At 33.4% G+C, this 26,851-nt stretch overlaps 1 protein-coding gene across 3 annotated transcripts in view; it reads left to right on the forward strand.

Moving 5' to 3' along the window:
- The first annotated feature begins 1,638 nt into the window (after positions 1–1,638).
- DYNC1I2 (dynein cytoplasmic 1 intermediate chain 2) overlaps positions 1,639–26,851 on the forward strand; it is a 51,819-nt gene continuing 26,606 nt past the window's right edge. The window contains exons 1-4 of one of the 3 annotated variants that reach the window (XM_063090730.1): positions 1,639–1,756; positions 4,148–4,264; positions 6,467–6,584; positions 20,348–20,438. In XM_063090730.1, coding sequence (XP_062946800.1) covers positions 4,157–4,264; positions 6,467–6,584; positions 20,348–20,438 — 317 coding nt within the window. In that variant the 5' untranslated portion in view covers positions 1,639–1,756; positions 4,148–4,156. Of the gene's footprint in view, positions 1,757–1,852; positions 2,003–4,147; positions 4,265–6,466; positions 6,585–20,347; positions 20,439–26,851 lie in introns of those variants that run through there. The other 2 variants (XM_063090740.1, XM_063090721.1) reach the window with 2 other exon arrangements.

Here is a 26,851-nt window from a genome sequence, read left to right on the forward strand (position 1 = left end):
GCCTTCTGATATCCTTGCCTAGGCCTCTCTTAGGTCGAACCTAACCACCAGGCAGTCCTTAAAGAAGCTGAGGTCAACCTCCAGAAGCATAGAGCTTGGCTGGCAGAGAAGGGCAGGAGATGAATCTGAGGGACAAATAGAAAATAACCAGCACATGAGCCTTTGTCCAGACCACTATGAAAGGTCAACTATCTAAAATGCAAAAGGTATCATACCATAGTACTACTTAAAATTTGTCAGTGAATTCACATCATCTGTAGAACTAAATCTAAACTGTGTTGTGTGACTTTGCCCCTGTTTATGGCTTCATTCCCCAGCTCTTGTCTTAGCTTACAGGTTCTCCAGTATTCCATGCTTTCACACCTCTGTAATTGACCATATTCTTTCCTTTTACCAAGGCACCTTTCTGCATCTTCTTTGCTTGGTTTATTCTACTCAACCTTTCAGAATTAAAGGCTTAGCCCTGAAATCACCTCCTTCTGAAAGTTTTCTTTTGAAGATTGTTTCTATCACTTCCTTATTTAATCCCATCATAATATTTCATTGAACTGAGTGCCCTGTCTTTCCCCCTTAAAAAGAGAGATGTGCATTGTAGCTCTTATATACAATACTCAGCATTGTTCTCGGCTCATGAAAGGCAATCAATAACATTTTTTTCAAATGAATAAATGAAAACTAAATATTAGGAAAGAAGAAAGAAAACAAAACGTTGGCGTAATTATATAGCTCTTTGAAATTTTAGGTTGTAGAAAAAAGTCTTGGAATTTCAAGAGTTTTCTTTCTCAAATTCATTTCTGAGATATTTATTTATTTGTGCATAGGCAGGGAAAAATAGGGAAAAGACCATAAGCCCAAGGACTTAGAATTTGAATCCTAAAGGTTAATACTAGTCTTGGGCAATATGCTTCCTGTCAGTTTTCTAGAGCACAGGAAAGATATATTGCTTTGGCGTTAGCTTTAATTCTTGCCAAATAATGCTTTAAATTATTTAAATAAACTTTAAAAAAATATGTATCAACCCACACATTTTTGATGAATACATATTCCAGTAACTTTTGCTTTCTTTGTATATTAAAAATTTACCAACTATGGAAACCATTCTTGCTTGGTTTAGATTCCAATAGTATGAAATTCTCTCTTTCCAAAAATTCTTTAGAGAGAAAACCAAAATGCTTCCACACTGCAACAAAATATTAGAGAAAATTATTTGCTATGCCAATTAACATTTTTATGTAGATTTTTGCCTAAGCCTCTATAAGGCATTTTTTCTAAAACCTAAAAAGTAGTGTTCTCCAAATGTGCAGTGTAATTTACAGGTTCATCATTGGATAATAGCCCTTCTTAAAATTCTGCCAATGTTGAATCAAAGATCTTAAGATATGGCACATACAATATTGTGAGCACTAACCAACAGACAAGAATACATTAAACTGGAGCTTCTCATCCGAATACTGAAGGAAGGAGGCCTCTAAGTGGGAAACCGAAAGGCTAGGACACACTACATATCCCAGCATACCTTGCGACTACCAGTGACCACGACTCCCAGAATGCATTGCTGGCCGTGCGCAGGTTTTCCTTCTTGCCGGGGCTTGTAGTTCTTCCAGGCTGTGTCAATTTGTACGGCAAGGGCGGTAGTTGCACACCCGATCGGAAGATATTAGCTGTGGTTTTCCAGCTTTTGGCAAGGCTGACACATTTCGGGCCCCTGGACTAGCTGGGCTCTTTGTCTCATTTATCGGCTTCTGCTTGACAACGGGTAAGTCACGGAGGGGCTGCAATTTCCCGCAGCAGGGCCCCACCTCTTATTTCTGGGAGCGACCTCGTTCCGGTGAAGATATTTGTCCCTAGGCTCTCGCCGTAGCAGCCGCCGCCCATCCCTCTTTGTGTGCATCGGGAAACTGCGGAGCTAGTGGAGGCGACAGTTGGCGTTGGAGGCTTAAGTGAGGATCGTTACCGGGAAGTTAAGGGCGGGAGGACTCTTTCTCATCCCGCCACCTGACAGGTGGGTTGACTGTTCTTTCCCAAAGGCTCTCCTGCCTACTGTGTCCCACGTCGAGGCTCGAAGGGCGGCTGGCAGTCTCTGCTAACAGCGTCGCTCGGCCCGGCTTTGGGTAGGAGAGGCACCGGGAGCCAGGTGCGGTGACTCAGGGCGGCCCAAGGAGAGGAGTCCACTCCTTTCCCTTTCTGACCCTCCAAAAACGACCAAGGGAGCCTTGAGGCTTGTCCGGCGCTTACTGGCCCCTTCCTTCGGACGCCCTAGCATGGACAGGGGAGAAAGTGATTCCTTTTCGCCTTGTCCCACTTTACAATTGAAGATCATTATTTCTTGCGTTCATAGTGTTTCCCCTCACCTTGTGTGTGTTGGAAAATCCCCGAACGTGAAGGTTGTAGCACAAAACTAGACTTTCTCTTCCCTGGAGTTTTAAGAAAGTGAGCTTATCAGTCATGGTCATGCTCCGGCCTCTGTGAGGATGAGACGGCCTGCCAGCTGTAGTTCAACCGGTCAAATTTTGTTGTTAGGCTTTGACTAAAACTAAATGTGTGCTTACTTTAACTAATATCAGTTGGTATTCGTATATCTGTTTTAAAGTTGACGCTGAGCAGGAAATAATGTTTAGCCTAGCATACAGAGTTATATATGGAAGTTCTCTTCAACAGCCATTAGTGTGAAGCTTTTTAGAGGTGTAGAAAGGGCGGAGTAAAAAACATATTCTCTTGTTTTCTTTTATACTTTGTTCAGATGAATCTTGGTAGATATTGTATGTATGTATGAGGGTCTGCCATGTCAACTTTTCACCATTTTTGTATTCTTAAAAATTAGCAACTCAGTTTTTATGGAGTATCGCAGCTGAGATTTCCTTTATGCATTTATTGTAGATGGATTTTTCCTCTTGACTGACTTACCTTTATTGAGATTTAATAATTGTGCTTTTTCGGAGATGGCTTATAAATACAGTTTTCCAGACGTTATCCTACCAGTTTTCTTGATATGAAGCATTTTAATACTTCAGTTGTACAGAGACATTTGAGAGAGTTTGATCATTACGTAATAAATCAATAATATGGAGAAGGTTAGGAGTTCCTGGCTCCTGCCTTATGCTCAGCCCCTAAGCTACTTTTTCAATTCAAAAAAATCCCAGTTCGGGCCGGCCCTGTGGCGCACTCGGGAGAGTGCAGCGCTTGGGAGCGCAACGGCGCTCCCGCCGGCGCTCACTGGCTGAGCGCAGTGCAGACGACACCAAGCCAAGGGTTGCGATCCCCTTGCCGGTCACAAAAAGACAAAAAAAAAAAAAAAAATCCCAGTTCATTTCTTGTTTCTGAAACTGAGAATGAAGTAGTGTTTATGTAATTGTTTTTTGAAGCTTTGTTTCTAATTCTATCTTACCCATTCATTTATCCAATATCAATTTAATGTTAAGGTTAATGTGCTGGATGCTATGAAGGCAACAAAAATGACTGAAACACAGTCCCTGATTTCAAGTAAGTTATAGTCTAATAGGAAGCATTTCAGGTGTATTTGTAAGTAATTGTACTAAAAGTGCCATAAGAGGAACAGGTAAAGTGTTATTGTGGAGAAATAAAAATCATTTGATTTGATAGTTAATAATGGTAACTTTTGTGTTTTTCTTGTCTATTACCACTTCCGTGTAAATTTAGAATTTACAGGAATTTTCTGTTTGACCTCATATTGTTTTTATCAAGCTTCTAAGAATGAATGTAAACTCTGGTAATAGTGATTTGTGTAATATAGCTTACGAGCTTCTTAATGCCAACCCATGTCCTCTGTTTTAAGAGCCAGTTTTGACCTTTATCTCCAATGCCCTAAGATGTTGTCATCAAAAAAACATTGAGACATTGTGTTAAATTTGGGCATGTGAACATTAAAGCATTTACTATGTACTAGCTACTCTGCTCAGCTCTGGCTAATATTTATTTCTTATACATGTTTGTTTATAATTTTTCTCAAGTCTTAGTTTTATATATATGCTTTTATTACTTTAAAAGCAAGAGTTTATATGCTTTCTTTAGATAGCATTGAACTACATGGCCTCTTGGGACAGTAATCTTCTTGGAACACTAATTTTTTTAAAAGTGTGCTGCTTTTACCTATGTAATGATTATTGTAAATAATTGTATGCTACTTAAGGTCACAAACATGTCGGACAAAAGTGAATTAAAGGCTGAGTTGGAACGTAAGAAGCAGCGGTTGGCCCAAATCAGAGAGGAAAAGAAGCGAAAAGAAGAAGAAAGGAAAAAAAAAGAAGTATGTTTGATTTTGAAAAATAAACAACATAATATAGTCGGGTTTTATATCAAGTACTTATACCTTTATGTAATAATTTTGGAATAGTTAAAAATCTAGCAGTTGTGACTGCAAATATGGCACAGTAAATGAATCTTAATTGGTAAATTAAAATATAACTTATTTTTTACTGAATAAAAATATTTCGTATAGATTGATGCCATTTATATGATTTGATTTATAAAAGTTCAATTTACATATTTAGTCTTCTAGGAATACATTTGTAATGTAAGGTAAGAGGCATCTGCATTGTAGTAGCTCTTTGTAATCTCATTGTAATCTGCATTGTAATATATAGCATATACGATATAGCATATACGATAATTTAGTTTGGACTTTGAACTTATCTCAGTATTTTGCTGGTCTGAAACCCTAATAATTTGTCAGAATGAATAATATTAATAGCAAACAGAAGTGTATATTACAGATGATTTAATTGATTTGAGGATTTGCTTTTATCTCTTTTATCATGAGTTAGTCATTGAAATATTTTTACTGAGTTGTAGGTTTGTTAGTACCATAAAGATCAACCAGGTACTTCTCTCTTCTGATTTTGGGCATCATATACATTGACCTGAGCTGGATATATTTTGCTTGTTCCTGCATTGAAATATACATTTATCCCTATGGAAACTCTTTAGACAGCTTTATATACTTTTACCACAGATACATTATAAATGGCCAGTGAAAGAAAGTTTGTCCTAAGTGTGACTTTAGTACTTAGTTTTTGTATGTGGTAGTCTAAATAGTAACCTACCTATCTAGACATCTCTTAGGGATTAAGAGAATAATCAGTAGCAGAAAAACTGAAGGTACAATTTATGTACAGCATTGCTGTGATGCTGTAAAACCTTGTAATTGAAGAATTTGCTAGTTTATTCGGAACCTTTCTGTGACACTGTATTATAAGAGGTTTGGAGCTTTACATTAGCTATTTGATTAAAAAGCTAACTGATAGAAGCATGATTCCAACTAGCAGAGCCATTCCAAAGTACTGTCTATAGCCTTACACCCGTCAAGCTAAGAGCAGATTTGATTTTTGTTTTCTAAGGATGGCCATAAGTGGCGTAAGTGGCCTCTAAGGGATAGCTGTTACATGATTAATATCTCATTTAAAGTTTATAAAATAGGCTATATTAACAAGCTATTAAAAGAGATGATCCAATGGTACTAAAAAGTGAATCTACTAATATACTGTTACACACAGTGAAGTGTCAGCTTGTTAATATAGCCTACTTTGACGAAATTTTCTGATGACTTTAAGTTAAAATGGTATCATAGAATATTATAACTAACAAAATTCACTCTAGATGTATGAGTAATAGTCATCTGGTTGACATAGACATTTGAGGTGTATATATATTAAACTTTTTCCTTGAAAGCTTAAATTTTACTTGGGATGTTTTGAATGATCTGAGAGTATTGTGGTTTATCTAGTTTAACTAGAAGAGTCTGCTCACATTGTAAATGGCTGAAATAAAAGCTGGCAAAATCGTCATAACAAAAAATGTCTGTGCTATGCAGAACAAGTTTTAATTTTACCAAACCCAACCATGTGTTGTTGTTATCATACAAATAGACCTGTATTTAAAAAATAAAAATAAAAAATGTTCTCTAGAAGAATTTTTGACATTCTCTGTATAAAGGTCACATAAATGAAATGAAGATTTTATAGAGAAGTTTGAGGTACTCATACTTTATCAGTAAATCAAAATGTCCTTTTACTTAAAATTTGTTACTGCTTAAATAATTCCACCTTATTTTTTTTTTCATAGTGTCATGATATTTATACCTAAGCTTTTGTGCCACTAGGGGGAAGTTTCCATAACTCCTGACCATGGACAGCAATTTTATACTGTGGATAATTTGAAGTTGACTGTACTTTTAAAATTTATCTGTTAGGAAAATTTTTGTGGAAACTGATTACATATAAAAATGTATCAATTTAGTGCATATCATTTGCAGGTTATTTATTAGAACTTAGAAATTGAGAATGATTTTCTTTTAATGACTGTAAAAAAGGAATTTAATCTGTATTCAAAACTAAGTTCACCCACTGAAGGTATATACAGTGTTAGCACATTATTTAAAATACTTTTTTTGTGGCAAACAGAAATGTTTTATACCATATGTAAACTTAAGTTTTTAACTTAAAAATTTTAGACTGATCAGAAGAAGGAAGCTGTTGCTCCTGTGCAAGAAGAATCAGATCTTGAAAAAAAAAGAAGAGAAGCTGAAGCTTTGCTTCAAAGCATGGGGCTAACTCCAGAATCCCCCATTGGTAAGGATAAAAACCTATCCATTTTAAGAAATAGACATATATTCTGTTCAGCTCAGACATAGCTAAGATGAGTGAGTTGACTTGATATATCTTGCGTATTTTCCTTATTTGTGTCTCTGAACATCATTAATCGTACAATTTATTTGGAATTGTCTTTTTTCAGATGTGCTAGTACATGGTTATTTTATTTTAAGCTGCAAGATTAATTATATTTATTAATATATGCCAAACTACCAATTGCCTTTTCTTGTTAAGTCAATAATTTATTTCCACAAACATTTGTTGAGCAAGTTTTGTAAGACAGTGTGTGTTAAGCTCAAAGATGACCATGATTCCTTTGCATTCCTTTCTGTAGATTACAGAGAGGTATAATGAATCCAAATTATGTTACTAGTATTAAAAGTATATTATATTCAAAGGTATAGGAGTGGGAAGGAGAAGTTTATAGCCTTCTGTTCTCAAAACTAATAAGGCAGATAATATTGGTAGCTTATTTTGGCAGTGACTTGAGTTAATCTTGTTCTTTTTTTAGATTCTTCATTTTGATAGTTGTACTAAACCAGAAAACTGAAATATACTGAGGATAATCTAGTTACATATCAGAAAGCATTCAGTGCTTCAAAAAGTTTTGTGTTGGGTCTGTTATGTAGTATTTTAGTTTGACATGGCCTTTGCACTTTAGGGACCTAAAATTTCAGAATTAGTTTGTGGGGTAATTTCATCTAAACCAGGGAATAAATACCAGATATCTTAATTGCTCTATGCCTGTTGTGAAAACGCAACATAACTCTCCTTAGAGCTGATATTTCTAAAAGGTTTCAAGATGAAAAAGCTGTTAGGGGCTGGCAGTTAGCTCAGTTGGATAGAGTGCAGGTGTTACGACACCAAGGTCAAGGGTTTGTATCCCCATACAGGCCAGTCACCAAAAAAAAAAAAAAAAAAAAAGAAGAAGAAGAAGAAGCCGTTTACTCTCATGATCATGAGCTTTCAGCTCATTTTTCTTTTCCTTATTGGCAGAATTTAAAGACTGAAGTATATTAATTTTTATGTCTTTATTTAATAAGCTTATGTTGCACATTACAATTTTAAAAGTAAATGAATCAGAATACTTTTTTCTTGTTACCGTAGTAACTAAATCAAGTTGCTTGTTAGTTGTATAGTCTTTAAGAGAATCATTTTTTCTGTGACATTGGCTTTTGTTTTTCTCTTATAGAATTTTTTTTTTTTTCTTTTTTGTCCTTTTTAGGACTTTGGTTTCACTGAATTCACTTGCTCATATTTCTTATTCATTGCCCACCTCCATCACTGATTTGTTCTTTAGTTGTGTGTATTTGTTTCTTGTTCATTCCTTATCACCAATTCCATTCTTTCCACTCTTGTATTAAGTACATACTCTTGCATTTTTAACATACATACATTCTTTTGGTCTATCCTTTATATGTTTGCATTTTTCAAGGTTTCATATATCTATGTTTGTATATATTTTATATACTTAAATGGCATTGAGCTGTATGTCTCAATCTGTTTATTCCATGTTGCTACATGTAAATCTAGTTATTTATTTCTGATGGAAGCATAATATTCCATTATGTACCATATTCTAGTTATTTTTCCCCCAGTGCTATGCACTTAGATTGCTTCCGTCTCTTTGCTTTACTATCATAAGCAATACTGCAAAGAATCTATTCTTTTCCCTTGAGGACTGTAGAAGAGTTTTTGGGGATGTATGCCCAAGAATTGACTTGCTGTGTTATTGTGTATAGGCTTATTTAAATTTGTTAGGTTCTACATACCGCTTCTAAGAATGGCTACAAAAGTTTACCCTCCCACTTCTAGTGCATGAAAGAGTAACTGTTCCACTATATCCATGCTATCCAACTTTCTAATTTTTGCCAACTTGATGGATATAAAGTAGTATGCCAAAATATTTTAATATACATTTGTCTGATTACAGTGAGGTTGACCATCTCTTTATATCTACTAACCATTCAGGTTTTCCCTTCTATAAATTGAATATTCATATCCTTTTGTGCATTTACTGTTGGGGTTCTTTATCTTCTGATTTGTGGGCATTCCTTGTATATTTCATATGTTTTAGGGAGGACTTAGTCCGTTTTAGTCTTTTTAAAATACATTCGCCTAGTCTGTTGCCTGTTAACTGTTTAAAGTATCCTTCATTGAATAGAAGCCTTCATTTTGAGATGGTCATATCTACCAATTATAACCCTTTTTTTCATGCTTTTTGATTTTTTCTTTTTTAAAGAAATCTTTCCTACATTGAGGATACAAATATATTCTCCTACACTTTTCTCTATTAGTTTCATCCTTCACATTTAGATATTTCGGTTATATTTTTTAAAATAGTGTGAGGTAGGGATCCAACCTAAATTTTCTCCATAAAGCTAGCTAATTTTTTTGATACTATTTATTAAACAGTCTACCTTTTCCCTCACTGATATCTGATGCCATCTTAGTCATACAGTAAGTTCCCATGTATTCATGGACATTCCTGGGCCCTTTATTTTTACTCTGGATCTATTTGATTCTACACAATTAGCCCAGTTTTAATTGCTATGGCTTTGTATTATATCCTACTTTCTGATATAGAAAACCACACCATCCCCCTTTGTTCCTCTTTTCTGAAGTAGCCCTAGCTTCACAAACATTTTTCATCCCCTAAAAAAAGTTAGTTTCCCCCCCAAATCTTGCTGTACCATACATTGCATTTAGTTACATGTTTTTAATTCTAAATCTAGAACATCCTCCACACACATACTAATTTTTGCCCCACTACATCTACTTGTTGAAGAGAGTGGGATTTCTCTGATGGTTTTCTTACATTTAGCTTTTGTTCCTCTATACCTTGTACTTCCTCTAAACTGGAAATTAGATTAAGAAGTTTGAATTGTGTCAGGCTGAACATCTTTGGCAAGAATATCTTATAGGTGATGCTGTATATTTATTGCATTACATCAGAAGCATATGGTTGTTGAGCTATTAGTGATGCTAAAATTGATTACTGGAGTATGATTGTGATAGCTAGGTTTCTTCATCATAGTTACCCCTTGTAAATAATAAGTAATATCTGGGGGTGATACTTGGGCACTGTGTGAATATTCATATCTCCATCAACCTTTTACCTAATAGTATTAATACTCATTGATGATCCTTATCTAAGTCAGTTATTTAATTAGGAGTTATGAAATTGTTTTTGTAATTCTACCATTTCTTCAACATTTATTGGCTGAAATTCTTCTGGTAAGGGAGTTTTCCCTGAATAACTAGGGCTATTTGGTTACCTTAAATGCATTTCCTGTTAGAAAAGGAGGAAACATGTTTACTTTTTTCACTTTAATTACTAACAGTCACCTCCAGGGGTGGCAGATGAGTTTTTCCATGTATTTTTAAAATAGATTAGCTATTTTATTTAGGATTCTTGCGTATATATTCATAAGCGAAATTTGCCTATAATTTTCTTGGACTGTACATGTTTAAAATCATGGTTATGATTTTAAAATAAATTGAGCAGCTTTCTTTTTGCTATTTTATAGGACAATTTGTGAAAGATAGGTGTTACCAGTTTCTTAAAAACTGGGTAGAATTCAACTGTAAAACTGCCTTAGATTATGACTTTTTTCTGTAGTGGGTAGAGAGCACAGGTTATTTACCATTTCAGCATTTTTTTTTAATGGTTATATTGTATTCAAATTTTCTATTTCTTTTTTTTATCAGTTTGGTTTTTTTCCCCAAAACAACAATAAACATTTATTATCTCTTATAGTTTCTACCAGTCAGGAAATTTGGTAGTGGTTTAGCTCAGAGGTCTGGCTCAGGGTCACTGGATTTGAAGTCAAGATATCAGTCAGAGCTGTAGTCATCTGATAACTTGACTGGGGCTAGAGGACTTGCTTTCAAGGTGATTCATTCACATGGCAGGTAGGTTCGTGTTGGTTGTTAGTGGGAGACCTCAGTTCCTATCCATGTGGACCATTCTGCAGAGCTGTGTGAGTATCCTTTTTGCATGTTAGCTAGGTTCTCCCAGGATGAGCAATCCAAGAGAAAGAGAGAGCCAGAAGAAAGCTATCCTGTTTATGACTTATCCTTTGAAGTCACAAAGCATCGCTTCTGCTACATTCTATTCATTGGAAGAGAATCACTAAGTCCAGCCCACCTTCACAAATAATTTGTGGGCATTCTTTAAAACCACCAAAATTTACAACAAACTCATAGGTCTCTTCATATTTTGAGATGATCGTATGCCTTTCTTTTCTTTAAATGTATTAGTATGCTGATTTACATTGATAGGTATCTTAGTCCGTTTTCTGTTGCTTATAACAGAATACCTGAATCTGGGTCATTTACAAAGAAAAGAGGTTTACTTTTTACAGTTCTGGAGGCTGGAAAGTCCACAGTCAATGGGCTGCATCTGGTGAAGGCCTTCTTGCTGGTAGGAACTCTGCAGAGTCCTGAGGCAGTGCAGGGTTTCACATGGCAAAGGGAGCTTAGTGTGCTAGCTTAGGCTCTCTTCCTTTTCTTGTAAAGCCACTCCCACTCATGTGATAACCTATTAATACATTAATCCATAAGTGGATTAATCCATTCATGTGAGCAGATCCTTCATGACCCAATCACCTCTTAAAGGCCCCAACTTTCAAATACCATAGTTTCCTACCTTCTTAATACTATTATTACAATGGGGATTAAGTTTCAACATGAGGGGACAAACGTTCAAAACATAGCAATGAGGCATGCTTACATTCTGAAATAAACCCAACTTGGTTATGAGATATTATTTTTCTTATACTTGTACATTGCTGCATTAGTTTGATAATATTTAGGAATTCTTCATTAATGCTTAAAAGAGAGGCAGGCCTATACTCTTATATGCTTTTACTATATTTTGCCTGGTTTTATTATCATGGTTCTACTAGCCTCATTAAATGTGTTGTGTGGTTTCCCACCTTCTGATCTCTGGAAAAATATAATTTTGAAATTATTTATTTCTTGAACATTTGTTAGAATTTTCCCATAAAATCATCTGGATTCTTTTATCAGTTTTGGCATTGCATTTCTTGTAGGAATTTATTCATTTCAACTAAGTTTTCAGCTTTAGTGTCATATAGCTGTTCATAGTTCCTTCATAATATTTTATTCTCATTATAACTAGAGTTATTGCCCCTTTTCCGTTTCATACTTTGCTTATTTAGATCTCATTTTACTTTTCTTGCCAAAGTCTGTCTTGTTATATTAATTTTTTCCAACAACAAGCTTTTTGGTTTTTCTTGCCAAATTTCTTGTTCTCAAGCCATTCTATTTGTGTACAGTACTAAAGATTCTGAGTGATCTGTGAGTATAACTTCATGTAGATCACACTACAATCCTCACAGGAGACATAGACCAAAAATTAAAACTTGATATAAACAACATTTGATTGAGAATTTGGGTGCAAGTTGAATACTTGTATATTAAGTTTCTAATTTTGTGCAGAAAGGTCTATGAACCTTAACAAAGTATAATCGGCCTTTTGTATTTTTCTTGTCTATCTGTACTTTAATATTTATGATAAAACTTATATTTCCCATACCTGATGGCAAATATGTTATTTGGACATATGAAGAAACTGTACAATTAGCTACAATTTAAAAAATGTTCACATCTCTCAGAACATCCATCAAAAATGTGTGGCTTTGATTTATTGGTGAAAGAATGTTATTTGTGATATTTGTGAAGTATGGTTTTTGGTGTCCCATGTATATAGGATTTCAGTGTACACAAATGGGAAAGGGAAGAACCTTTCAGGTAGAAGAAAAGTGAGCAAAGACATGAAAGTTGAAAAGGTGTAAGGTGTACGCAGAGAAATAGCAAGTCATTCACTTTGGCTGACAGAGTGGGCACAGAGCAAATACTGGAAAAGGAGGGTGAACTGTTGGGAGGTCACTGAAAGGTTTTTCACTTAGGAAAGTGATCAGAGCTCTTATCAGTCATGATTTTTTAAAAAATGAGGGCTAGTATAGACATTTTGCATGATCATAATCTGATTATAAAACTAATATGGGATAAGTGTATAATCTAGATTTGAGTGATTTGAAATATCTGTAAATTTGACTCTCCTCTGAGCCAATTAGAACAATTTGAGTCATAGCTTTCTGAAAATATTTATTGAGCACCTTCTGTAAACCAAGCTTAGAGATGGGCTTCTAAAGAATACAGACAGGAATGCTGTTCTTTTGGAGCCTGTGTTCTTGTAGGGGAGATAGATTCTCATGGTGACATGATACAGTGGTACTACAAGGGGCAACATTAGACAGGATGTTCAGGGAGACGTCTTGGAGAAGTGTACTTGTAAAGTGAGACCAGAAAGGCCAAAAGGAGCCAGCCATGCTAAGGTTGAGAAGAGGAACTTTCCAAGTAGAGGTAACAGTGAGAAAGGAGTAGACCGTGGCTGAGTTAGGCTGGTGTGGTTGCACTGTAATGAGCAGGAAGGAGGAGAAGAGCAGAAGTGGGCAGAGGCCATAATATGTAGGGCCTTGTAGGTGATGGAAGGAGTTTTACTAGAAGGGTTTTAAGCAAGAGAGTGTCTTACATGGGTCATTAAAACAAACTTCTATACATACTAAAGACAGGCTTGTTTAATCATAACTATAAACCAGCCTTCAATTATCACAGTTAGCCTCTTAGGTAAATGTAATTTTTGAGCGTTAGCTCTGAGAAAAGTTGATTAAGGTAAAAATATCTCTTAATAAATCATTTCTAGCCAGTAACAACTGATTTTATCCTAATCAAATAGAACTAGAAAAAACTTTTTTAGCTGAGGTATATAGTGTAGTATTAGTCCTATATTTTTATATTCTAAACTTTAGAAGGACACACTCAGAGAGATCATTCCCATGTTTGTTTATTTTTTATGTGAATGTCTTAGTCTGTTTTCTGTTACTTATACCAGCATACCAGTAGCTGGGTAATTTATAAAGAAGCCTCTAGTTTTGAAGGCCAGGAAGTCCAAGGTCAAGGGGGCACATCTGCTGAGGGCCACCTTCTTGGTGGGGACTCTACAGAGTCCCAAGGCTGTGCAGAGCATCACATGGCGAGGAGGCAAAAGCATCTTAATGTGTTCTCTTCTCCTTATAAAGCTACCAGACTGCTCCCATGATAACCCATTAATCCATGAATGGATTAATCCACTCATGAGGGCATAGCTCTCATAGTCCAATCACCTCTTTCAAATACCTTATTGGAGATTAAGCTTCACCATGAGCTTTGGAGGGGATAAACATTCAAACCACATCAGCCAACTTTTTTTTTTGTCTGTGAGTATAGATATGAGAAAGGGAAAATGAAGGAAGATATTGCTAAACCAAACTACTTGTATTAGTTTCATGTTATGGCTAAATTAAACCATGGAGAGATAATTTACTAAGTAGCTACTTTTTACAATGGGGATTAATAAGCATGTCTTTATTTACTGAATTTGATTGGCTATAGAAAGATATTAAGGAACATTTTATATATGATTTCAATCTTGTATATTAGAATTAATTATTGAAAGAATGGGGAAAGCAACATTTTATCTCCTATCATTTTATAAATAGACTAATAATAAAAATATTTTTACAGAATACATTGTATTGTGTGGCATAATTTGCAGCAAAGTTTTTTTGGGGGAGGGGAATATCGTCTTCCTCTTGATTAAATATTAGCTTATGTATTATAAACTATTAGAGTTTTTAGCTGTCAGTAATTAAGAGTAGAGATTCAATTCTGATGAGGATAGAACAGTGTGGGGAAGCAGTAAATAAATATGCTTCAAAAAAGAAGCCAAATAGCATTGCTTTATTTTAGCTCATGATATAAATAATGTAAAGGCATGTGAGATTATGTTTTAAGGAAGCATAAGCTGATTAACATTGAATTAAGAGTCCCTTCAAATAGGCAAATGAACAATGGGTCTGCTGTTTCTTCTTAAGTAAGATTAACACTGTGTTTAAGAGTTTAATAAGTTTCTAAGTCAGATCTCTGAACATCTCTTCCTTTTTTTTGAGGTTCTTCTAAACCATTTTTTCGTCTCTTGTTGGCAAATTCACCATGTTAATGGAATTTGTGAAGGGTTAAAGGCTTTATGAAGATTTCACTACCTTTAGAAAATTAGGCTAAAGGCATTTCATAATCCTTAAAACTTATGCCTAAAGTTCCAGTTTTAATGTTCAGTATTTACTCATGATTTGGTCTGAAGAATACATACAGATGAAGGCCATAGCTGTCAAACGTTTTTTGACAGTAACCCACAGTAAAAAATCCATTTTATATTATAATACAGTATGGATACTTTCCTTCCTTTTCACTGTAGAATGTATTCCTTGAGTATTTATTAAATATTTTTAAATTATAGAAGTATAAAAATACTGCTAGAATACTCCAGGGTTTATTAAAAAATCTATTGTTTTTCTAAAATGGATTTTTTTCCTTTTTTCTACTTAAAATAATTTGTTCAAAAAAATACAGCTAATAAAACCTCTTAACATCCCTTTGCTGTTAGATTCTTATTTATGTGTTCACTTGACTGCTTTTTGTCAAAGATTTTTTGACAGCAGGGCCAATATATTATTCATTTTTATCCCTGGTGCCAGCATAGGCTAGACACCTAAACGTTTTTTCAATTATTATTAGATCATATGTCTTCCTATTTGGTAAGGCCAAGTAAAAGCTATCCTGCTTTAAGACAACCACCACCACTAAATCTTATTATTTACATATTAGGAAAACACGTAGTGGAAGTTGAAATTTGAATATTTCATAAAATGTATGGATTGATCTTTTTTTCTTTTATTAAAGTGCCAGTCTTAAAAAAGTTAATTTTAGGCACAGCTTTTAAGATACATTATATCAGATGTGGAGTTCTTTCACATGGATGTCCTAAAAAAATAAAATGCATCTTTTGCATGTGTGTATAACAGCTGTTTTAACCATCTCACGAAGAAATGAAAACAGATATTGTCAATTACTCTGTAGTCTGTATCAATGGGGCAGAGTATATGGATTACTATGATAGTTTATTATCTGAGTTTTCTTTTATTAGGAAGAAATAAAAGAAGTTTGCTAGTCAAAATAAGTATTGCTTCATTTTCTCCCCCTTTCTCTCCTTGCAGCTTTTGAATATTTTAAATCTGATTGTTCTGTTTTGTTTTGGTGACTGGCTTGTATAGGGATCTGAACTCTTGACCTTAGTGTTATAACACCATGCTCCAACCAACTCAGCTAACTGGCCAGACCTGTGATTTTTAGGTAGAATACTTTCCATGTTGCCAAGTCATTTGTTCAAGTTTAGCTTAATTTTAACAAATTTCTTCCATGAAAAGGAATATTGGTTCCACATACTATTTTAATACTATAAAATTTTGGTTTTATTTATGAATTTCTTTTTAAAAAATTTATGCTCTAAATTGCATTGAAGAGAATAAAGGAAATGAAACACTTAGGGGAGATTAGTGGAGGATAAACTTATCAGTAGAAGGAGCATAGGAAACAGAAATCACTATTTTAGAGAGTTAAGGTTTAAAGCAACATCTTTCAGAAGGTTAAAAAGCATAAAAAACAGTATAAGTTTAAAAAGTATAAAAAACAGATAGTCATTTAAATATGATGATTTATATTATAATTTATATTATTAATTTATATTATAAATGACGGTTATTTAATATTCTAGGCTAGGAGCACTTGTATCCACAAGGGGGCATTATTGTAATGCAGGCTTTGTTTGAGTGCTGACTATAAAGACATCACAACTTTGAGTTATTCCAGAAGCCCATTCCTTCCATTTCACTGTCTTCTACCAACATTCCCACTCCCTACATTCACTTTCCTTGGCGGCCTTCCTTTTCTAGGTCCATCTTCCTGGCAAAAGCCCTTCTTGCCAGAGGCGTTCTTCTACTTGAAAAATAATTGGAGGGCTGGCCATTTAGCTCAGTTGGTTAGAGCATGGTGCTGTAACACCAAGGTCTGGGGTTCGATTTCTGTACCGGTCAGCTGCCAAAAAAAGGAAAAAATAATTGGGCTTTGTGCCATTTTTCATCCTTGGGACTTCTGTGTAGTTCTGAGTGGTTGACTCAGACTTAACGCTAAATCTAAATCTATGTGCGTTCCCAGGTCCTTCGTGGCTTAAAATATTTTAGTTGTTTCTTCACATGCCAAAAGGTAGCAGTGTTAATTTTATATCCTTGGAAGGCCAAGGTCTAAGGTGGCAGGAAAGGCCTTCTTGACTGGCTTTTTATCCTAGTGAATTAAAGAGGCGCAGTCTTTCAACATTTCTTCAGTGAATGCCATGGTGTAGATTTTTTTTTTTTTTTTCCAGTTTACTTCATATTTCTCCCTTGGTTCTCAAAGAAGGGAATAGGTATCTTGGCTGTAAATGTCTAAGAAGCTTAAATTTATTTATTAACATTCTCACATGTATTTATATTAATTCCTTATACCATTTAAAGCCTATTTTCAGCTATTTTATACCCAGAACTATGAAGTAAAGGTAATCTGAATCACTTTTCTTGCTAAGCAAGTCATCTCAAATATTGGCAAAGGCTAATTTTTTTTTTTTTACATCATATAAAGGACTTAATTTTTGTAAATTATAACATACATGGGAGAGAATAATGTGCACAAATACCCCTACGGATAATTTCTGTACTATCTATGCAAAATAGAACTCCTTGGTTCTTTGCAGAATTATAATAAATACACCTATTTTTCTGTTTTCCTGCTTATCTATTTCTCCATCATCTGTATTATTCACTATACGTGGCTCTTATCCCTTGCCCCTAATAAAAGTTAATTATTAATGGCCTATGCTATTTTCAAAGCTGATTAGACTCATAAACCATCCTCAAAAATGAATCCCAGAAATTAGTCTTTTCTCAGATTTGAGAACCTATGAGTTCAGTATTTTGTATTTTATTTTATTTTTTTGCTTCCCTGAATGGATGCTTTCATTTGCTCTGAGGGATTTGTTGAAGGCTGGGAGTGTAGTGGCATTGCCTTATTGCGTAATTATTGTATTCTTTGATTTTTCTGGACTAATTGGGTTAAAATGTAGAGGTCACCAAATAACACTACCATTTCCTTTTTTTCTATTAATGTTCTTGCTTTTGCAATGATACTAATTTTCTTTTTCTAGGTTTTTCCCTTCTGTGGTATACATTATTTATTATTGAAGAAAAAGTTGGTGGGCTAGATAATAACTAAGAGTCCTTTTGAGTCCTCTTCATCAGCTGGTTTGAAATTATCTTTTGGCAGAAGGAATATAGTTCTGGAGTGGAGAGTCTTATCTAATTACAAATTTGAAGTCATGGCAATTTATTTTGCCTCCGTTTGGCTAAGAAACTGTGATAATTTGGTAGCATCCCCCTCTTGATTTATTCATTTTTTCTGTTTTTAAAAACTTTATTTCTTTTTTGGCAGCTGGCTGGTGCAGGAATCCATACCCTTGTTGACCTTGGTGTCATAACACTGCACTCTAAACAACAGAGCTAACCGGCCTGCCCTTGATTTATTTATTTATTTATTTTCTGAAGCTATTATTTTAGAACTGGCTAAGTTTAATATTTCTATTTATGTATGTATAATTATTATTTAGCCCATTTCCATAAGGCATTTTGGTCAACATTTTTTTAAAATGCAGTCTTAACCAAGTAAGATACGGTGAAACTTGTTGAGTGGAGTCACTAATTCTTGAAGTCATCAGAAAGGGGAAAAAGCATATTAAACTGGAAAAGAGTTCTATAGTCATCACAAATAATTAGATTGATAGGAATTTTATATTTTCCTTCAGTATCTCTAGGATGTATAGTTGGAAAAATTATTTTTCTAAGTATTTAATTTAAAGCATACAACATTTCTTCTTTGAAAATCTTTAATATGAAAACATTATGGTGCCTCACTATGATTTTTTAAACATTTGTGTTTACAGCACAGTAGGCAAGCAACTGTTAGATATTACTCTTTATTCCTGTGTTAGTTGGGATTTAGACTAGGGGAAGCCTCACAGTGAGAGGTGGACAAAAAGATGAGGAAATGTAACTTAAGAGAAGTTAGGTGTCATTAATATATATATATTTTTTACTTCTGATACATGTCATTTTTAACTACTTTGAATTATACATGCAGCATCTAGCACAGTGCCATACACATGTGACCTATATGAAACTATCTGGTCTTGTAATTGTTTCTGACATGTTTAATCACAGTATTAGAAACATTGATTATGTTTTTATAATCTTTTGAAACTTAAGCAAGATTTAACCACTGTATCTCGGGAAACATTCTAGCTATGATTTTTTTCTCTTCTAATCTTATTGGTTACCAATAGAATTTGCCATTGGAAAAAAAAGGATAATCAGTTTTGTACCTATGTTTAAGATGCAATTCATCATACTATATTTGAACTTTTTTGTTAAATTACCAAATCTACTGTTTTTACTGAAGCATGTATAAACATTTAAACATAATTGTAAGGGTTCAATGAATGTGACTATCCCAAAAACACAAAGTTTTAATTAAGTACATATTTCTTTAGTTCCTATGAGGGTACTTCAAAAAGTTCATGGAAAACTAGAATTAAAAGATAATACGAATCTTCCCATGAACTTTTTGAAGTACCTTCATATACAACTAGGAACTTACTTTCTTTTCAGTAGACTATTAAAAGAAGGGCTTTCAGCTCAACATAAAATGCATTAGTCTCAATATTGTACAGTGAAAAATTATTTTGAAAAGATACTTGGGATTGGGGACATTTATGGTAAAATTTAACCAGAAGATGGCAGTGATGATCTTCCTGTACCCCCTCCAACGGTAATCAAAAAGTTTTACAAATGTCAGCATGAAATATGCATGTTCAACTGTTATATAATGTTAAAAGTTGACAATTTAGGGAAAAGCATTTGCTGTTTATTTTATATACTATGAAAAATGTATATTTTTTATAAGAAGGGATTAAGAATATTTTGGGTGTCTGTATCTTTGTCTGTACACTTCAGTTTTTTCTGAATACTGGGGTAAGGAAGTTACCATAAGTCTTGCCTTGTTAAATTTGCATGCATCACTTTATGTTATGCATCATGTCTAGAAGGCATGCTGTTTTATGGCCTGTTTGCATATTTCACCCAAATTGTTGGAAACTAATGGATATTTTAAAGGAGCCATTCCTTTAGCTGTGATCATTTCTCTGAATTTCTCTTTTTTTGTTGTGGGGAAAATGAAATCATTTTAAACATTAATTCTTGAAAGAAAACATTGTTAGACAAAAATGAACATTTTAAAATAAATCTTGTAAAAACAGAGTTTAAATGATGTAATAAACCATATTTCAGAGTTTTGCTTTTGGCAGCAATTATAAATAATACTTATAATCTGGTAGTCTTAAAAGTGAGATGTTAGAATGAGGAGAAGGAATGCTCTCCTTTGAAAATTAGTGGCCACATTTGGTAATGGATGAGATGAAGATGCGTTCTTTCATAATCTTCCTTTTTTTTTTTTTGATATAAATCCCAAATGCATTTTGTCAGAAAAGTTGCATGAATCTTTTAGCATGCATTGTTAACTTTGTCTTTTCCCCTTTCTTTCTACTGTTCATTTTCATTCATGTGTTTTTGCTTTTTGGTTTGCCATTATTTTTCCTTTTTTGTTAATTACTTCATGTTAAATTATTTTTGAAACGTCATAAGCTGAGCAACCTCTCCGTTTAGTAACAGCGGATACCTGTCTATTTCACTATTTAGTCCCTCCTCCTATGTCTCCATCCTCCAAATCTGTGAGCACGCCAAGTGAAGCTGGAAGCCAAGACTCTGGAGATGGCGCCGTGGGATCTAGGTACGGTAATCTTCTTTTAATATCTTAATAATAGAATGCATTCAGTGCCCAAACACTGTTGATACTTTAGAGGGACTCTAAACAGTTGTGTTGAGTTAGTCCTAACACTTTTAAATCTAAATGGTGTAGAAGTTCTCTGTTGTAAATTAGGGGAAGTTTTTTCTTTTTTACAATATTTTATTTGTTACACTTGTTTAACTTAGTTCTAAGTAGTTAACTGACTTTATGCTAACTATTTTATATTTAAAATAGAGGTGTTAATGCATTTAAGTTTTTTCTGTTTAAGCAAACTCTTTGGTTATTATGTGAATGTTTTGTATAAATAGTGTACAACCTCTCTGCTGTGCTTAATTCCTTGTTCAGTAATTGAAAATCAGTTAAGCAGCCCAGTTCTGTTCTATTAACTCACTAGTTCTGCTAATTAAGATAGAAAATAATAATGCGTAAAAGATCAAGAAGGCATAACTGCTGCGGAAACATTGAGAGTGTTTATTGCCAAGTTTTCCTGTACTTGCATCTTGCTTGTAAAACTCTTATTTCATGTTTGTTTTGGGATCCTGCATACATGGTGGGTCTTGCTTTTCAAAAGTTCAGTGTGATTTCAGCTTTCTTCCAAAGATCACATTGCAAATATATAATTACTTATCCCTCTTTGTCATACACATATATACAGACATAGACACATGATAATAGCAAATCTTTATTTAACAGCGTCATATTTTTTGACTGCTTATGATAGATGAAATGGGATTAAACATAGCTAGTCAAAATCCACAGCTGACTCAGAATTGTTATTTAGGGCCAGGAAGTTAAATGGCCTCCCCTGGAAAATCTCTTAACTCACATTTTAATAAGTAAACTGTTAGAAGTTTTATATTTTTTGTGTCTGAGCCCCTCTGATTGAAATTACAAACAAGAAATAAGTATCTAAAAGAGGGGGCAAGAAAAAAGCAAGAGGGCTGGATGATCCATAAACTCGATACTTTAATCAGTTCCCCAATAATCAGGTTATTATTAACAGTTAAAAGGCACATAAAGCTTTCCAGTTTGAACTTGAGGTATGCTTTCCAAAATATTCTGTAAACAGAACCAAAATTGCAAATCTAAGTGATACTGTCTTTGGAGGTAAATGACATAACTCTGTAATTTAAGAAAAATCAAAATTTTCTTTTTAGAAATAATTTTATTACCTTATAAAATTGTATGTATTATAGGTTAAAGATAATTTATTGAGTCTAAATTCATTTTAGGGTGAAATTTATTTGTTTTCTACTTTATGCTTTTGTATTTTAATGCAAATATGGTAGTATTCCTTTATATGCCTAATAAGTAACTGCTATTTTCAAAGAAGTGGTTTTATTTCCCCCTTCTTCAGCAAACATTTCCATAGTAAAATTATTTCCCAAGATAAAAAAGTTAATATATTTATTAAATTTCTTTATTTGATATTATATATTATTTTTCTGTGGATACTATGTTGTATACATTACGAACTTATTGTTCCTGATTTTGAAGAGGAGAAAGATTATTTTAATGCATTGTTAGCAAGTTTGCTTTCAAAAGTGCTATGTAACATCTACTTGGTTTTGAAAATTGATATGAATTAAAACATGTCCTCCTGAATTTCATGGGCAACCTAGAGATTATTAGAGACCCATTGGAATATTGTAAATTGGTACAGGGAGTAAACACTAGTAAGAAAAATAAGAAAAATATTTATTCATGTATAGAACAATTATTCATCAAATTGCCAACTTTTTGTTAAATAATATAGGTTACCACAGAAAACAAATCATTCATGGCCAGTGCTTTCATAGAACTTACATTGTGGTTGTTACATCATTAATTTAAAGATACTGTTCACTTTATTGAAAAGCTCTAAAGATAGCACACTAACTTATGTTTGGTGTGAAGTGTGGATTTTTTAATGGTAAATTGTAAAACAAGAAAACATATTGTTCTTATTAGAGAATGAATACAAAATTCGTTTTTTTCTAAGTTTAACAAAAGAGGAAAAAAATGCTTTTTTTGAATGAGGACTTTATTTTTCTTAATCTTAACACATAATTGTCTCCTTTGAGAGCACAGACTCACTTTGAAACATTAATTTTCAAGAGGTCTGAGTATATTCATTATACGTACACACACACACACACACACACACACACACACGCACACACACACACACACACACACACACACACACACACACATGAACACACACAAAATAATAGAAAACTATGAATTCCACTAAATTATTTCCAGATTCCATAGTGGAGGATCATTAATATTGGTGACAGTGATATTGGCAGTGAAATAATGCAGTTCTAAATATATGGAATTTGAAAAGAATGCTCAAGTCTGAAAACGAAACAGAATGAACTCATATTGAGCAGACATGATGATAATGAGGAAATATCATGGGAAAATGCATGAAGATGTGTGAGATGTATGAACCTGTACACTCAGCTCCATTAGTTGGCCAATACAGTCTAAGATAAGTACACTCAAGAAGCAGGAAAAGATAGATTACACATTACAAAATATAGTATCTAAACATGTCTGAATCACTCTAAATTCCAAGAATCTCTTTTAGGCCTGGTGGTAATTTGTGAATAAATGTAAAAGGCCAGGAGAAGTGATACTTCTCTAATTATGCAGATTAAAAAGTTGCATTTCATTAAGTTTGTGGTGCACGTTCTCATTTACTTCTATTATTTCTAAAATTTAGGTGACAGTTATTCAATTGGGTAATCCATGCCTCTTGCTCCTTTTTTCTGTTTTTGGTCAATTTATTTCTCAGGCTTTTGGATTATATTGGAATTGTACTTTATATGTCTGAAGATACCCTTTAATAAGTATAATGTATGTTGTGCAGTGTGATTTCAGTACTGGCTATATTTTGAGGTAAAATCTTACTTGATTTTAGACTAAAATGACATCTTCAACAAGGAGCTTTATGTCATAGATAACAGCTAGAGCTCTTATATAATGTAAAGGCTGTGGGCAGAACATTCCTCGGAAACCATCTCATAGAACCCCTTTTGGTTTAACAAAGCCTAAGTTTGTTGCTGTTCATTGCTTTGTACAAAGTAGATCTTCACAGTGGCCTCTTCTTTCATTGCTTACACTTTGTCCTCTTCAAATTCCAATATCTTTCTTTATATTTTTTAAATGAAGGATTTCTCTAGTTTTATTCATCTGATTGATTTTATTGATCAATTATGTAGGCAGGTAAAATAGAGAAATACTTTGTTGTATTATATATCATAGCAACTGAAACTAGTTGTGCTTTATAACTTGTATATGTGAGGAACAAATATATTTTTTAAATGGTACTACTAAATGTATTGTGCTTAACTTTTTTATAGAGATTATGAGCATTATACAGTATCATACATATTTACTTTATATATTGCTAACCTACAAGAATGCCAGTGTGATAGATTACCTTTTGTTCAAGTAATGACTAAATTTGGCTTAAATGGAAAAGATCCCACGTAAGTTATTTACCTAGTAGGCAGTGCCAAAACAGCACCTAACATTTATTTAGGATTGATAATCTCCAAAAGTTACGTAAATCCTTTGAACATAAAATATATTTCAGGGATAAATCCATTTTTTCCTAGAGACAGAAATCTTTAGTTGTTTTCTAAAATAGATGACATGTAAGCCCAGGGCAGTGCTTAACCCATAAATTATAGCAGGGTCACATTTTGGAAACTTAAGCTATTTTGTATCCCAGTGGAATAGTCTTTGGTTTTCTTACCGAAAGGCTTATGTGTTGACTCATTTCCTTTACCAATATGACAATTTCCTGCACACATTCAATGCTTTGGGCAAGGTTAAAATATGTAAACTAAGATGTTTTTATTAATTATTTTTCATTAGGAGTTTTATAGCATAGCTTGTTATCATCCATAAATAATGTATTATTTGGATTGTTGTCTGCTGTACTTACCATTCTTATGCAGTATGAGTTTCCCATAATCTAAAAATACTGTCTTTTAGCTATTCTGGGTTATGTGCTTGCATCCTTAACCACATTGTACTTGTTGCATGGACTAGAACACTGAGTGATACCTGGTGGGTCCTTTTGTACTAACCAGAACATGTGGTTTTTAATTGTAAACAGTACTTTAGCTTTAGTTATTCATAGAATGTATTTGCTTGACTAACTTATGGCCTTTTTTACTAATGCTTCATGGTTGTCCTACAACCATTTAGGACGCTGCATTGGGATACAGATCCATCAGTTCTTCAGCTTCACTCAGATTCCGATTTGGGGTATTGAATAGATTTATTACCTTCCCTCTTTTATAATTAATTTGATTTTTTGTGAAACTGTCCTGATTTTATTTTGCTTAAGTTTCTAATACTGTAGCATATAGTTAAGACAAGAGTTATATTATACTGTGACACCTCATTTATCCTGTATGATTAGTGAAAGAAATATTCTATGTATGTAATTTTCTAGGCACCCTAAATGTACCCATTTACATGTCCAAATTTCTTCTATTATTTTTGTATTTTTGATGTAAGTTTTTCTAAGATGTATTAAAAGCTTTCAAGACTTTTTCTTATATATCTTAAATATAATTGTACCTATTCTGGGTTACTTCATATGAATGTTAATTTATTTTCCTGTATTAAAATTTACTGATGATTTCTAAGGTTTTGAGGGGAACAGAGATGTTGTTCTGTACAGTATGGCCCCAGATTGCTATTTATTTATGCATTTATACACTCATTTATTTATTCTAGATTCCAAAGCAAAGTATAAATGTTTGCCGCTGCCATTGTGCTTGACTCAGATAGCTCTTTTCCTGATAATTTGAAGCTTCTAAAACATATAATCATACCTTTTGGAATTGTGTCTAAAGTAAATGTAAATAAAACTTGAATTACGGCGTAAAAGAAATATATATGAACTTCTTATACATTAACTGAAAGCCTTCTCTATTGGCTGCCCTGAGGCTTTCACTTTCCCCCTCCCATTGCTTCCTTATTTTCAATAAAAGTGGCTTTTGGATAAGTGAGGTATTACCTCCCTACCCTCCTCCTACAAAATCTTGGAATATTTTGTTTGTTTTAATATTATGCTTTTTGTCCATTAGGCTCTGTATGCATTCAACTTAGTAACTTGTTCCTAATATTGTTGGCTTGACTATTTTTTCCTGATATGTGAGTAATTTACCTTTCACATGATTTGCATCTTAAAAATCAGAAGATAAAGTTTCTTATTTCAAATTTTATTCTTAGTGTACTAGATTACTTCAAATGTACTTAAATTTTCCCATTTTTTTTTGACTATGCTTTTTTTTTTTTAAGGCTAAGATATTTTTAAAGTAGAAAACATTAAAATTTTCTTTTGGCCCACATTTGGGACCTTAGAGAAAATTAATTTTTAAAAGATAATTATTTTATTATACTTTTTTTGGTACAGGATTTGGATTTAGTTACTAAATAGTATTGAAAAGGATCTTTATATAAGACAAAAGTTACAATATTATCAAGTGATATATATATTTCAGTTATCCTGCTTAATATTCTGGAAGTTGCAGCACTGTCTTTATCAGATATCCTTTTAAGACAATTTTATAACTGAGAGCTTCTTTGGGAGTTTGGAAGCATTCTTTATTTGATTTATAATTTAAACATCTAATATAATAACCAAGAAAAGATCCCCCAGATAGCTAATAAAAATTATTTTTCTTTTGGTCCATTTCCCCCCGCCACAGCTCTCTTTTTGCTTTGTCAGAAAAGAATGTATTTTCTCTATTTAACTAAAACAGAAGTGACTTTAGTATTTTAATGGTATTCAAAAGATCTGTCTCTTTAGTCTAGGTATAGAATATCTGGACTCTAGTTTGTCCGTATATGAATCGAGGACAATAGTGACCATGAAGAGATTAGAGATTTAAAAGTTTCAAATATTTTAAAGTCAAAATTGATTCTCAATTTCTGCCAAATATAAGAAGTAGAAAAAAGGCTTTCAATCTTAAAGCTGAAATCTAATGGTGAAGGAAACTAAATGTGGTCTTAGTGAGATCCACATATCTGACTTTTCAAAAATGTCCAGAATCATATCCCTGCTAAAATAGTTCTCATAACCAACCTTATTCAGCAGTCCATTGTGAAATTCCTGTCCTTTTATTCTATCTTTGCCCACACATTTTCTCTAAGAAACAAAATTATTTTCCTTTTTAAAGTGAAAAATAAATGCCCTGACTGCTTCAGAAATATTTTGGTTTTGCTACCTTCTAATTCTTTTGTTAAAATAAAGCCAATTTATTGTTCATCCAAAATTTCTTGAATAAAATTAGGATTTAAATTACAATGTTGGATGCACATGAATGTTTGATTCTTAATTTTTGAAAATAACATGGTTTGATGTAGCTAAAATTGTATCA

Source organism: Cynocephalus volans, chromosome 1 (assembly GCF_027409185.1).
Source record: "Cynocephalus volans isolate mCynVol1 chromosome 1, mCynVol1.pri, whole genome shotgun sequence".
Lineage (NCBI taxonomy): Eukaryota > Metazoa > Chordata > Mammalia > Dermoptera > Cynocephalidae > Cynocephalus > Cynocephalus volans.